At 31.8% G+C, this 16,475-nt stretch overlaps 1 protein-coding gene across 1 annotated transcript in view; it reads right to left on the bottom strand.

The window, feature by feature from the left end:
- Positions 1-16,475, bottom strand: part of LOC129217436 (homeobox-containing protein 1-like) — a 46,059-nt gene that overhangs the window by 2,666 nt on the left and 26,918 nt on the right. Inside the window, exons 3-5 of the mRNA XM_054851733.1 lie at positions 14,479-14,684; positions 13,128-13,325; positions 4,552-4,665 (exon numbers count right to left, since the gene is read on the bottom strand). Of these exons, the coding sequence (XP_054707708.1) occupies positions 4,552-4,665; positions 13,128-13,325; positions 14,479-14,684 (518 nt within the window). The remainder of the gene's footprint in view (positions 1-4,551; positions 4,666-13,127; positions 13,326-14,478; positions 14,685-16,475) is intronic.

Raw genomic sequence — 16,475 nt, forward strand, 5'->3', positions numbered from 1 at the left:
TAGAAGAGTTGGCATCTATGTTTTAAATATTCAGTTGAACCTTCCTAAAACAATCCCATTAGAATATATATTACTTTAAAAAAAGAAAAGATATACACATCTATATATATAAAAATGGACTTTGGTAAATTTGTTCCCTAAGATCTCAGAAACTACCCGGCAGATTTGGCTGAAACTTTCACCGTTTGTTCTTTTTGGTACTGGGGAGGTTTGTAGACCAGTTCGATAAAAATCCGATTGATAGTTCCTTTTTTATTCTGATTTGTCCAAATTTTCGCATAAATGCCCCAATATGACGGTTAAAAAATACGTGCACATATTAAAACTATGTGTCCATCGAAAGCGCTTATTTTTCTGCTGAAGATGACATCTGTTAGAAAGTTCTAAGTTGTATGAAAAACGAGTTATGGGCTTTTTTTCTTCCATGTTCGAAGGCTTTCCTCAACTCAATTCATTATTTAGTGCATCATTTCAACTCCCAGTTCATAGTTTGAATTGTTAAATGTTTTTGTGTTTTGTCTGACTGTTTGAGGCTTTTCTCAAGACAAATCTTAAAGTAACGTTTTTTCCCCAAGATTGGTTAATATAACTATAGATTTGGTTGATTATTTTCCGTTTAAACGGAACTTAGTGTAATTAATGGTTTTTTTTATTATTTGCGCTAATTGGATTTTTTAATCATTATCCAATCTAACAGCAGAAACCTCGCCAAAATTTATGCAGAAAGATTTCAGTAGCGGATGCATTTGGCAGTTTTTTCAACTGTCACGGTTTTTGAAGTCAAAGACTACGTAATAATGTTTGTCAGCGTTCACCATGTAAACAAAATATCGTCAATCAAAGAATCTTGAAAAACGTTTTTTACTGTAAAATAATCCAGCAACTAAATTAGGCAAATCCATAAACATCACAAAAACTTCCATTAATGTGAATTTGTGCACAAATTCAAACCATCGCCAAATTTTACTACTTATTTTGGAAACATTACGGGTGAAATTGTTTAGCGCCATTTTATGGAGACCAAAAGTATCTCAGCATCTGGCGACAATGTCTCTTTAACAAAAATTAGTAACATACCGTTTTACAAAGTAAGGAGGGAGAGCATTATCCAAGGTATCCCAAAACGAGTCCTGCAAATTCGGTAATATTTTAAATCGCACCTAGAACCCACAATAATTGAGATTTTCCAAAATAACCAAAGCAAGTTTAAGGGCATGATGGGCGCGCGGCTACATTTTTTTAAACAGTTCGTTCTTAAATAAACATACAGAGAAGGTAAGACTCAATGTAAAAAAAATAATAAGTATTAACTGATAAATCTTTTTAAACATGTGAAGTTTAATTTCATATTTCGGAAATTCTTCAAATTTGTATACGCTTAAATTCCGTGTTTTCGCTTCTAAATGAGTACTATTTTGCTCTTTTTACTTACTGCTGCTTTAGTTTTATGAGTAAGGAAGGAGCTAGATTTTAAGTCACGTCAAAAGGGTGTGTTTCAAGTTCTTTCACTTAAAACAGAAAACAAATGCAAGTAACGATTGTTTCTCATAAATATTGCTAACCCAGGCAACGCCGGGTATTTTTGCTAGTACAAATATAAAAGTGATGACCAGCAACAAGCTTTAGGCCCAGTTAAGCTGGTCCTAATGAATTTATCAATCCCTAATGAAGATCACGAGACGTTTTAAAACTAGTAACCCCGTTGCAAGTAACAGCTCTTTTTAATAAACTATTTAAAATCTCTACAGTCTTGTTGAAACGAAGCAGTCATTTTTCCTCATTTCAAGATTATCTTGGGATTTAAAAAGTTTAAAACAATGACCACTCGTTTAGCCATTAGTGCCAAAATGTAGCCCATGAACATCTTCCGTTTTAGTAAACTTAAAAAACGAGATCTATCCCCCTCTCTTTGTTCAAGATTACTCATATTAAGGCAGGGTCATGCATTGATGTATTGCAATAAACCGGTGTACAGCCCACATTGTTAAACCAGTTTAGAATTTTTCTCAAAACCGATGCATCAGTATTGCACCGATATACAGACACTGGTCCAAAATTGTTGGCATTTAAATTTAATGTTTTCACACCAATGTTAAATAGAAAAGTTTCAATCTAATCTGGCTTAGCAACAATGGTGTGAAAAGTTTGTTATAGAAAACTTTACAAGCAAAAGCTTTTGAAGTATCACAGGATTCATACTCATTTTTAAAAGTGAAAATTAAGGACCTTTTAAGGACTCATCAGAAATGATAAGATAACTTAAGGTACACCGTTTCAAAGTTTCTTGGGGGGGGGGGAGGCAAAATACTCGATGCATATTATATATACACAAATGCATAAAACTGTTCCCAAAATGCAGGAAGAGGCACAAATGGTCAGAGAGCAAAAACTGGAGGATATATATATATATATATATATATATATATATATATATATATATATATATATATATATATATAACAGAATTTTTAAAATCATGCAGAAAAGAGATGAGATTAAAATAGCCCCTGAAGTCCAAATAACATTCCAAAATTCAACAAAAAATGGCAAATTTACCTGTTTCAAAGATAATACCAAAAAAATTTCCCTATTAACTATGTTTGAAATAAGCCAGTAGTAGTTAGTACAATCAATACATGGCACATATTGCTCTTAAAGCATTGTATTTATTTCTAGAGTTTCAGTTATAAAAAAATATCAGGAAAATGATGATAGCTATAGAGAAAATTATTTGTATATTGAATCATTACTTTTTCAGCATACATTATTGTAGAGATAGGCAAATTGAAGGAAATGAACTAAAATCTCATTTCTTCAAGATATTTAAACTATGGTTTTGTTATTATTGCTTTTCATTTGTTACTGTTGTATTGTTGACACCCCATTTCTACCTAATTTGCTGCATTGCACCATTTCTTCAAGTTTGTCTATTTCCATATAAATTTAAATTCTGAATGAGAGGCAGTGATTTCTAACCCCCCCCCCCTACAAATCCTCAAAGGGTTGAGGGAGCCAGAATTCAATCTTGGCCTTATCACTCGTTAACATCAATTTTTCATATTTTTTTAATTTAAGGTACTGAAAATGCGAAGGTACATTTTTTAATTAGGTTTGTAAGTAAAGTAAAAATTTACAACACAGTTAAAGATCTAGGTTTTTCTTATATGGCAGAACATACTTTGAGGCGACGACATGTCTGCAATATTTATAGCTTTCTTGCGCTTTTATCAGTTTTTTTTCCCAAAAATTTCTTGCTGGAACTAGAAATTGTTTTCAAATATCTGGCATAATCTATATACTGTTTGACCATCGATTACATGGAAAGGCTAATATCCGGTTTATAGACGGAAATGGAACTATCTATTAGTATGTAGGGATGTTAGTTAGTTTATTTCAGATGCGCCCTTTTGCCTCTCTGTTATTTAGCCTTAGTTTTGTAAAAATGAAAATTTGCTCACAGCAAACTATTTTTAAATCTAAAGTATATTTGATCTACATTTTCACGGCAAAAATTAATTCGTTTATTTATTCACAACAAAGTTTTGAGCTTACCATTTTGCTTTTAGGTTCCTGAACAAAATGAAAATATTTTATTTTCTTTTTGTTGCTTCCATGGTAACTATTTTTGTTTCCCCTCATTTTATTTTTGAGAATGCAATAAATGAATAAGGCACTAGTGACACTATAAAATGAGTGCATCAAAATCCCATCCTTATTTTCCCTTCTCCTCTTCTAGAGTCATTCAGATGGAATTGTCTTTACTAGGCAGTTTGCCAAATTACATACAATCCGTGGTCAGACAGTATATATCCTGTATATATTTTGTAACATTTAAACAAGGCAAGTTTAAAGCTTAAAAAAGAATGGCATTTACACATCGTGATGTATCGCAACATCGGGATGTAAGGTTGGTGATGCATCAGGATGTAGAAATTCCTACATTGCCCGGCCCTAACTCATATTAAGCCTTTTAAGCCTGGAATTGATCTAATTTAGAAAGATCACGTACTATTGTTGTAGCCCTCCTTCGAGCCTTTTCCAATAAGTTAATATCTTTCTGAAGATAAGGAAAACAAAACAGAACAGAATACTCCTAATGAGGTCTTACCTAACTTTGGTACAAAGGTTGAAAAACTTCCACAGAATTTTATAAAATAGGTCTATTGATAACACTCTGTTGACTTAACAAATACTTAGCTTCGACAAAGGATTGTTCAATTTTGTTTAGTAATATAGTTCTGTTTTGTATTTGATTTCAATGTAAAAAAAATTAATTATAAACAAGAATAATGCAGCAATAATAATAGATAATTGAAAAATAACCATTATCTTAGGATTTAAAAATAAACTTACTTTATCCTGAAGATTTGGAATTTTGTGTGTAGTAAAAATCATTTTATAAATTAAGGTTTTTACCTAGAACAATTCAAAATACAAAATTAAATCTTAAAAATTTAAGTTACTACTTTAAATCTATAATTTCCACAATGGTATTTTATCTGTCACTCAGACGTTTGAAGATTTTAAGAAAGTGCAAACATCATTTCTTACCATGCTGTTGTCTTAGCTGCTTCTTAGCTTCTTTTCTCCTGTTATTGAACCAATTATTCACAACAGGCAACGTAACTCTTTCCCTTTCTGCTAACGGGCGATCTGAAATGCGAACTATGATCCAAAAGAATTAAAATATTGTTCTTCTACAATATGTAATTTTGGTTATAAAACACTTTTTAACAAGAAAGAAGCACAAAAATACTTTGAGAAAAGTAAGCTAATAAGATAAACAAGAAATGGAACATTAACTAAGAATATATGGAACATCAATTTCTTATTTTATGTGTGATGGATTTCATCCAATATTTTAGGAATAGGAAAATCAAAATAACTGCAGCCTTGAAACTTCTTTTTGAGGTTTCTGAAAATTAATTAGTTTTTGTATATTAGAAATTATTTTAATTACTTCACCTAAACATCAATCAAGGACAGGAATCACTTAAAATTGTTAGAACCCCCTCCCCCTCAAAATTTTGATGGTAGTCTGCACCATGACCCCCCCTCCCGAGGTGGGCACCCCTGGAAGTCATCAAAGCATTGAGCTCTTGATGAGGAACCCACTGAGCATTATGTCATGTTGTACGATCCATATTATACGCATGTTTGAAATTTTAATTGAAAGCATGGAAATATAAAGAGTAATAATAATAAATAATAATACAGTGGAATCCGCCTAAATGGACCACCATTTAATAGAACCAGCTGCTTATTCGGACCAAATCTTAAAGAATCAAAACAAATCCCATTACACAAGCTTAATATTCGCTTATAATGACCAAAAATCCACTTAATTGGACCAAGGAACACAAAAACAATTTTTAAAAAAAATCAGCTGCTTGAAGCAAGTTTCAAGTGGGTCAATGAACTTGGCAACTTAGTGCAATAAAAATTAATGTTGGTTCCTTGCAACTTTTAACTAAACCCAGCAATATCAACAGGAAAAAAAAATGTTTAACGAAACTCCCATTCGATTGGAGGCACGGTTCTAGCAGAGACTAAAAAAATCTGAAATTTCAAATTTCTTCAGTTCAGTTAGAAGTGCAATAATATGTAAGTTTTTTCAAAAAAAGAAAAAAGAAAAATTGGTTGTAAAATATGTAATTTTCATTTCATTGGAATTTTTAATGGCTGGATTAGTATTTTTCAGCACTTATTTTTTCACTCACCTCTTTAGTTACTTCTGGTTGTTAAATTGAATCATACTGATTGGTAGGAATATAGCTAAAACCGTACTGGTTTAACCCATATTTTACCACATTATGAAAAACTTAATATTTTTCATAAAAATTACTATTACAGACTAAAGAGACCTCAGGAATACACATAAAATTTTAAACATTATCAAATGTGTATTCGCTTCCATTTTACAATCTGTCCTATATATAGGACGATGGTACAATCCACTACTGTATACTTGGTTTTTCACTCAAGCTTTCTGGTGCGTGTGAAATGGAAGATAACACTCTACACAAAGTCTTAAATAATATTTTTTTCATGAACTGCCAGTGTTTTTCTTAGTACAATGCTTCAACTTATTGTGTTGTTTTCAGTTCGAAGTTTTTAAAACGTTTTCAGTCTGCAGCTTCAAAAGGTTCTTCTGTATGGTTCGAGTCTTGTTTTGATGAACAAACAGTTGCTTTTCAGCAGTGTATAGAGGTACACACAAACCCATGTAAACAATAGTAACTTTTCTACAGGCTTCAATACATTTTAAGGTTTCTTCTGAAGCAAACAGTTTCGATATTTTCCAAGCAGCATCCAGTTCTGCTTCAAAGATATTTCAAAATTATGGTCGATCGTTACCATTTTGTATTACATATGGATGCATAATATTTCTATATGATTTTCATGTAAGTCCACACAGTTTTTAAACTAGTACAAAATGAAATATTTTTCCTTTTTGTTTCAATTCTTCATTATTCTGTGCTTTTTTTTTTTTGAAAAACTTTGTATCTTAAAAATTGTTGATGAGTGGCAAAGAATGCCATCATTTCGACGAACAGCCGTGATCTTGTGCTACATGTGAAATTTCCTATCGGATGTTTAAATCCCATAGTTTTCAAGATTTTGGATGGTTCTAAGGGACATTTTCTCATTCCAATTTCCTTTACTGTTTCCGTTTCAAATAGCTGTTTGTTTCTGAGATGAACAAAAATATTATAAGGCAAAAAAAAAGTATGTTTTGTGCCCTGCTGGAGTTTTAATAATGGACAGCATATTATCAACAAATGTATTATTTACTAACTGTGTTACCTGAGTGTAATTCTTTCATTTTTCATCTTTTTAGCTTTGTTATGACAGTCGAAACAATTTTCGGAATCGGACATTTTTTTTGTGCTCCTTGATATAATATAAAATGGAAAGTGGTAACCACCAAAAGAGTTGACAATCGAGAGCTTACTACCAAACTTCATGAGCTTCTCATTTGTGCAAATTTTTCATCTCTATTTTTCAAAATAAATGGCTGAATGCTCAGAAAACACACCAATTTTTTGAAAAGCTTCATTCAAAAAATTATAAATTAGGCGAACTTTACAGTAGCTATCTAAATCAGTAGTAGAGTTATCATCAAATTGTATAAACAGCTTGATATGAAAGAACTGTTTTCATTACATAGTTTGATGAACAAAAGTTGTTCCTTTATCGGGAGCATCTTTCCCATTTCATTGGGTATTATATAATACCCGCTACATAACATTATGCCCAAAAAGTGTTTCAATTTTGATGTTTGCAAACAAAAATCGTCGTTATTCTTAGGCCAGGGTTACTTATTGCTTTCCTTTACTGCTTTCATCATATTTTCGATCACACTCTCGAAAAGTTTTACGAGTGTTTTCCAGAAATTATGTCCAACAATATCTTCTGACGATTTTCATTTGAAAGTGATTCATAAAGTTATGCAAATTTTGGATACACACTTAGACCGTTTCATTTTGATATATTCATTTCTTCATTAGTGTTGATTCCTTTTGAAATGTTTATTGCTCAAGGAGTCTAGAAGTTTTTCGTTAAAATCAGCGTAACTATACAGAATGATAGAATCATCATCAGTGACTATATCTGGATCAGAAGGTAATATTTCCAAGTCAAGGTCACTCTCATGGGTTCATCCTCTTATGACATTACATATTCTACAGCTAGTTCAGTTGTTAATAATTTCTTATTCAATATGCCACATGTACTCTTTCTTTAATTCCTTTGCTTTTGAGTTCAGCGTTCATACTTTGAACAGCAAATTTTTTTACTCAATCCAGAAGGTAGCATCACAACGTATTAAGTGCAGATGATAAATTAGTCAAAAAACTCCCTACGATCCCCAAAACCCTGCTCTTTCAACTCTTGTTGTGAGACAACATCATAGTATTGAGTTTTTAAAGAGAGCAATCAAGTTTTCCACTCCATTTTCCAACAGCTCAACTACTTTTATATGGAGCACGCATAGCATGGGATTTTACCATCGTCCTATTTATAGGACGGCTAATAAAACCTTCATAAAACCTATTTAAATGTAGTTTTATCTTTGCAAATTTTGATCAGCACTAATGTATATGATTAGTAATGATTAAATTGAAAGAGGATTTTGGCATATTTTCTACACAATTATTACATTAGGCATTATAAAACTGCAAAAAATCGTCAAATTCAAAAATAAAAATAAAAAAAATATATTTATAATTGAACTCTAAAATTTTGTCTACAGTACTTATCAAACGTAGGGTTTATAAAAATACCATATTAGAAACTAAAAATGTGATAACAGTTGCCAAAATGCAATAAATATGATCTGTCCTATATACAGGACGATAGTAAAATATGGGTTAAACACGATTGTTGAACTAGTGTAAAAAGATTCATGGTCATACTTTAATTCATTTTTAACTGAAAAAAATTTGTAAACAGTAATTTTTCTTCTTTGCATGCTCATCATACAAAATACAAACGTAACAAATACCTTATTGGTTTAAACATATTGTTGAATGAGTGTAAAGAGATTTTAATATATTTTTAACTGAAATTTTTTTGTGAACAGCAATTTTTCTTTTTTGTACACACAACATACATGTGGGCTTACAATAATCATAATGGCATTTAAAAATTTTCTGTATAGCATGTTCTGTCAAGATATACAAGTCCTATTCACTTCATTGAACCAGCCGGTTATTAGGACCAAAATGGCCCCGTCCCAATGTGGTCCTATTAACCGGAATCAACTGTATTTTTATTTTTCCACCAGAATGGATGCTGACAATAAGAAACCTAAAGAAAAATCATAGGATGAGCAAATTTAGAATGCAGAAGCGGCATTTCAGCATTTCATTTGGGGGGTTGAGTTTCTTCAATACGAATTACCTCAGTATGAAACAAAACACATATTGGCTAACAGCAAATAATCATGGTATGGGGGGGGGGGGCGACTGCATAGTTAAAGAGCCCTCATAAAAGTATTTGTTGATGCGAGATATATTTTTCCAAAATAGTATGTAGTTTTAAAGAGCATCTATGAAAGCATACTATGCATTGAGCAGCTGAAATGTGTTTCTAGCGGAAGAAAGTGACGAACACTCATTAAATTGACACACTTAAAGTATGAGCGTAACAATGAATGTAAAATACCACGGAATTTTCTTGTGAAAATCATACAGCCACACCACTGCACGGGCCTCTCATAACCATCGTTACGCAGAGCACACCAGAACGAGATCTTTAGCCTATATGAGGAAATTACATCGTTCGTTAAAATTAACCATGATTCTTTGTCAGTTTTTTCTCTTCTGAAAAAGCCGGTAAAGGCTTGATGAATTCTAATAATTTAAAAAATGGAAAATACTTGCTCTTGTCTGGAAATGTGTCAAGTTTCATCAGCCATTACAGAGAACCAACAAGATTGTTTTTTTTTCAACTTTGATTGGCGATTTATGTAAATTGAATTTGCTCATTTTTTATTATTCCTCTTAAAAAATTTGGGGGTGCGACTGCTCCCTCTTGATCCCCCTATTAGAATGTTAACTGAGCCGATGATCCAAAACTCCAGTACTTTACTAGCATTTCCAGTATGAGATTTTAAAAAATTTCCAGTATCGTATATTTGAAAAAGGTTTGGTTGCTATTTTGAAGCCAAATGAAATACAAAGTAAAATGATCCAATCGCACAGAAAATTTGAGCAAACAGAAGGGTATATGCTAGAGTTTGTCATTTTTCTGACAGAATTTGCCAGAAAGAATATTTTTCCTAGAAGAGTGGCATAAAATTGAAAAAAAAAAAAAAAAAACACTTGGTAAATACAGGCAAAGTGTAAAAACAGGAAATTTGATTAGATTTTTAAAATATACAAAAGAACAATATGCTTATACCCATAATCCAACTGAGACTTAAATCAAAACAGGCAATTTAGACTTCATGCTTTTCATTAATACTTATTTCACTAGCCGCCACGGCAGCTCTTGAAAACTCGGTTGTGGCAGCATAGATGTGCAAAAAAAGTGGGGGGGGGGGGTCAAAAGAAATGTGGGGGAGGGTGGGGTTAAGGGTCATTACTCCAAAAGTTGATTATTTCTCTCCATTCTCGTAAATTTGAATATTATGTTATTGCCTTTTCACATTACTAATTAAAAGACCTCTGAAAAATGTGGAATGTGACCTAGACAATTGGGGCGAATGATCACCAGACTGTCCTTCCAAATAAAAATTCCATTCTTATGAAATAGCATGAACTAAGTCCATTCATTTGGAATTTTTAGCTTTTATTTTCATGAAATAAATCAATGTACGAGTAAAAAAACATTTTTCAATTGATTGCTAATTATTAACTCTGAAAAGTGAGGGGGCAAGGCCCCTTTACATTTGGAAGTAAGAAAGCAGTCGCTTCCCTGTATGAGCCACCTAAGTGTGGCAAGTCGGTTGAATACAATAGTACTTTAAAATAAAATGAATGAGTGCATTAATAAATTTGAAATATCATAGTACTTAGCAGTGCCGCTAACCTATTTTAACCTGTAAATAGGAGAAATCAGGAAAAAAACTAGGAACTGTTTTTTTTTTAGAAACCAGAAAAGAAAAATATATATATTTGAGACATAAAGAAACTTTAAGTTAATCGTTAGAAGATTTTTATGAAGATTTACCAACAATAAAGAAAATACTGTAATCATTATACATAAGTAAATAAACCTTTGAAAAAATACCACAGAAATTTAAGCAAAGTAATCACAAAATCAGGGTAAAAAATATTGCATAAACTTATTACGATTTTTGAATGAGGAGAGATGATTAACAAGAAAAGGTAACAATTGTCAAGAACTGGTTGAATTATTCTGGGGTTCACAGGAAAAGCAGTTGAAGAGAGTTAACCGTTTAACCGCCCAACTATTGAAGGATGATCAAATTTGAGTAATTTTTTTGAAATTATATCTATTTATGTCTAGTAAATACAGAAATGAAATAAAATTTCCAGAAAAAAATTTTTTACTATGTTTTTCAGTGTGTTCCATTTTTGGAACATTGGCGCTTTGCATGAAGTTTTTTTTTTCAGAGAATTTTTTTAAACTAAGAGGTTTTGAATGCGGTTTTTATCTTAGCATACTTTATAAATTAATATTATAAACTAATAAATTAATACTTTAAAAATAATATTTTAAATTGCATTTATGTACATATCAGAATTCAGAAAATCCAATACAGAAATATCTAATGCCCATGATATGAAAGGAAGAATTGCATTCCTTCATTGTATCTCTTGATAAGATGAGGTTGTGGCACATCTATCTTGCATTTCTGTGCATTTGAGTAACATTTTACAGATGCAAGTGGCTCATGTGTATAAAAATTAGATGCTAATGTAACCACTGCATTATCATTCCAGCTGCACAGGTACATTGATCCATCAGATCGATAATCAAAATTTCCTCGATCTTCTTTAGAAAGGGCTTTTTTAGATTTCAGTGGACAATGGCTAGTTCGGTTTTCACAAATTGTTCCTGTTGCTCATACACTTTTTTTGATAGCTGAGAAATTAAGTCATATGATGTAAAAAAGTTATCAAAGTATACTTCATGCTTAGACGTGTCAGTCAAAACTGATAATAGATCATTTACAACTCTGGATCCTAATTGCACATCAGGGGATCCTTCTTTTTTGCCTGAATAAATCTCCATCGAATATGGGTATCCACTTGAAGAGCACAACATCCGAATTTTGAAGCCGAATCTTATTGGTTTTCATCTAATAAACATTTTACATGAATGCCGACCGTAGTAGGGAACCATCTATGCTCAATTTTTCATGAAATATACCAAATTGTTGAAGGTTTTTACACAATTCTTCGTAAATAGGGTCTACTTTTCTTAGTTTGTCATTTTGTTTTAATTCATAATTGTCCATCAAATGAAAGTTGTTTTTTATTTTTCGAAAACGGTTTTGAGGCATAACTGTTGGTACAATTGGCACAGATGAATCTTCTGCACTGCTCCAATACATATCTTCAGAAGGAACAGAATGGTACCCACTCAATAGCAGCAAACCAAAAAATTGTAGGATTTCATCTCTGTCAACATCTATTCTTCCTCAGTGATATTGCCTGGTTCATCAGGGGGTAATTGGCATATATCTACATCTGACAAATCCGAATCTGACAATGTCTCTAGATAAGCCACAGCTTGTTCTACAGTAAGAAATCTTGTAGACACTTTTTAACATTTATGAACAGTTGGTATACATCAAACAGAATTTCGTTTCGCTCGAAAACAAAGCAAGCAAATTATTGAACTGTATTTAAAATATGAAGAATAAAACGCTCACTAATATTATTTTTTATTATCACGTGACGATGTAGCTTTCCGAGCAGGTGTGGATTCGTCGCCATATAGTCCGTCAAACAGAAGACTGTTATTATTTTCTTTGCTAACGAAACGTCATATCCTTTCAAAATATAAACTTACTTGGTTTTGCCAACATCTACATCAGAGTACATTCAAAATTAGAAAAAAAAAGAAACATATTACAAAAAATGAAATTTCCCCTTTGAAGTTGAATGATTTACTTCTTGGAAATTTGACTCCCTAAAAGCGCCAATGTTCCAAAATTGGAACATGCTATTTTGAAGGGGTACACCTTTCGGAAATATCATTGTACATTTCTATAAGCATTTTAAAATCATACATTGAAGTATTTATCACAACTATAATAAATATCATTACGTTTTCTGAAAAAGCCAATTTTTGGTAAATTTTATAAGAAAAAGTTGCAAAAAGCTAAAAAAACACTCATCTTTGAAAAATCGCAATAAATAATTTAAAACATATAAACAATCAAGCAGGAAATCAAAAAATACTTTGAAATAAGACTAAACTGTGTTAAAAAAAAAACTTGTTTATTTTAACGTTATTTCATGGGAAAATTTTCACTTAAATATGATGTTCCATTTTTGGAACATTGGCGGGTAAACGGTTAAGCTCTATAGTACCATCAGTAGTTAAGGGTTACACTGGCATTAATTAAAACTAAATTTTGCTTCAGAGGATTTTCTGATATCTAATTACAAGTACAAAGCATCACTCAATCAGAAAAAAGAATTTACCTGCTCTCTCAACTGCTTTATTGCACTCGTCTACTATTTGCTCTCTCGTCTGAGAATCCGGGTATGGATCTTTCTCGTAATAGCGTTCTAACACAGCCAAGTGAGCAGCTTTGAATGTGAAACGCTCCCTTTTTAAAGGAATGAGATCACCACTTTCAGACACCATACGCTTAACCCCAGAGTTAGGGCAAAGTTGAGCTGCAAGGAAGAAATCATTTCAGCATTAATTTCATTAAACATTTTTAAGCTACATCAAAAATATTTGGTTAGGATCAATAAATCTAAAATTTGGACGATCTACGAACGAGATTTCAGCTAGAAAACACAGACATTCTAAATGAATACAGATTACCTCTTTTGTTATCAAGTGAACTAAGGCTCTGATTCACATGAATTAAAGTTCATTGGGCTTAGTGAAGAAAGATTAGGGTCTCAGATAATGTGCAGTCAATAGCCCTACCAAGATTTTTTTTTTAATAAAAATGTAAGGGTGCATGCTCTGAAAAAATAACACTATGTTAAAATTATATTTAAAAAAATTTCTTATGGAATAGGGTGCACTTATGAATCTTGCAGGAGAGGGGACGCACCAAAGTCTTTGTACGCTACTTGAGTAGCATATTAGCATTAAGATTATTGTAGTTCAACATACTCTCATTTCCAACAATCTGGAGCCCTAATCTTGCTTCACTCTATCATCTGCAGGTGAATCAGCATTAAGTCAACTTAAATGGTAATTTTGGTTCACTTGGAAAGTCGAGATTTCAGCTAGAAAACATAAGACCATTCAAATGAATGCAGAACACCTTTTTTCTTATTAAGAGAATTAAGGTTCTGTTTCACATGCAGTGAAGTGAATTGAACTTCATAAAAAAGGATTAAGGCCTTTAATAGTGCACAGCCAATAGCCGTGCTAAGAATTTCTTTCAGTTGCACCAATGTGCAATTGCAGCAATCAAGGGTACTCATATGCAAAACTGTAAGGAAGTGCTCAGATTTTTCACCATGGTTTAGCTGGGTATTTTCCCCATGGAAACCAATTTCAAAACAGATTAAAAGTCATTAAAATTTGAAATTTTTAATAATTTCTTCATTAATGACTGGAGAAGAAATGTTTTTACATTTTTAAAAAGAAAAAAAGTACTAAAAGCAAGGAAGTTCTAATTCCTAGGGAGGGTAGGCTTTAGCCCCCACTTGCCCCTCTATATAGCCATCCATGGCAGCAATTCTTAAAACAATAACTGCATCAGATTGTTTTTCCGTATATGAATACAACAGCAAAATAATTCATAGCCTATAGCACAACAAATTTTAAAAATTGTGTATTGTATGAGCACAGCAGGCCACTTACTGAGCTTCCAGGGGTTGTTTTTACATGTTAAATACCACATGTAGAAGGCATTCTTGGTGCGATCAGACATATCTTGTATATCACCACGAAAAAAACGACTGACATAGGCTTGACTCATCTTGGTCATCTCTGCAATCATAGTTTGCTTTATGTTGTACCTCATAACAAAATTTCGTATTTCAGAAAGTATTGTCATTTCGCCTTTTCTGTTAAAAAAAAATAATAATCAGTTGAAAATACACAAAAAATTAAGATAACAGTAATATTTATCTCATTCATATTTATAATGATTATTTTATGAAGTATATTGACATAATATATTATTTTATTAATATGCATGTACAAATATCTTTGTTTTTTTACGTACACTAACTATCAAGTACTGATCAAAAATATGCTTCTTATAAAAATCTATGGTTATATAAGTTGCAACTGGAGAGGGAGGGCAGGGGGTCAAACTTGATTTAGAAAGCAAATTCAAATAAGATTTTCCCTAAATTGAAAATGTTCTGAATATGAGAATCAATAAATTTCCCAAAATTTTAAAACCTTTGACTCCCCCACCCTTCAGGTGATATCCAAGAGAACTAACTGATTATTATATTTAAACTAGTTAGTTCACTCCAAATGGCTAGAAATTCATCTTTACAAGTCTGGGTAGAAGGCTATGAATTTCCAACCAATTAGCAAAAACAACCTTTGTGATAATTATAACAATGTGAATGTTTAGGAAATCGAAAGTTTTCCTTTTTTTTTTTTGAAGAACATAAGCTTTGCAAAAAAAAAAAAAATGCTTCCGGATTGAAATGACTGTTCTACTATTTCTTATCATCGATTAATTTACCTGTTTCTAGTTTTAAAATACTAGAAACAGGTAGATGAACAGGTAGAAATTGAGGGATGGACTGAAAAATATTGATGATAAATTAATCATACAATAAAATTATTAATGGTACATATTTTTTACGATACATAAAGAGGTAAATTGGTTATTGGATAGCTGAAATAGCAATAAAAAAATCAAAATTACTTGTGCCATTTCATACACTATGAAACAACGATAATCTCTAGATACCATTTTGAAGGTTGGTTAATTTGTGCAAAATTTAATGATGTTCTCTTTCTCTTAATCTTTGCACTTAATAAAAATGATGACAACCATAAGATAGGGGTTGTCCACAAATGAGTTCTTGATAAGGGTAACGGAGAGGTTAACAAGAGAGAGAACATATTTTTCAGTTAAAATAAAAACCTTTAAAAATGACATATTAATTTTTTTTATACTTTTTATGTTTATTTATTTATTTATTTTTTATTTATTTATTTTCATCTCACATTTATTTTTAAAAGATAAAATGCCATTTACTCCAGATGGTTTTGTTCTGTATTCTCATTAATTTTATTTGGTAACTAAAAACTGTTAAAAAAAATAGGTTGAAATTTAACATCTTAAAGTATTTTGTGTTCATTAAATAAAGATAAGATTTAAAACAAAACACATTATATCAATCATTGAAGTGGCCAAAAACTCTTTCAAAGTGGTCGACAAATAACCAAATTATTTCAAGTTTGTAAAGATCCTCACAGTTGAAAGGATTTTTGCCGATTTTTATGGTGGATGAAGTTGTTGGCTGCCACAGATATTGGTGTATGCTTAGCAAAAATGTGAAAAAATGCCAACATATTTGATCACATATAAGGGACAATTAAAAGACATATGGCAAGATTCAGTACCCTTTTTACAAAATTATGACAAGAAAGCGTATAATGATATTATTTCCAGTTTTTGTACTCATGTTTTATAGCTCAAGGAATTCCACCCATCAGAGACGTAGCTAAGGGGGGGGTTGGGGACAACCCCCCCCCCCCCCCCCCCCCCCCCGAAACGTTAGTCTCAAAAAAAAAGGGAAAAAGAGGAAAGAGAAAGAAAAAAAAAGAAGAAAAATAAACAGGGTGGCGACAGAAACTGTGAGAAAAAGTTCCCTGACTTTTCCCTG

This window comes from Uloborus diversus, chromosome 2, assembly GCF_026930045.1.
Source record: "Uloborus diversus isolate 005 chromosome 2, Udiv.v.3.1, whole genome shotgun sequence".
Taxonomy (NCBI): Eukaryota; Metazoa; Arthropoda; class Arachnida; order Araneae; family Uloboridae; genus Uloborus; species Uloborus diversus.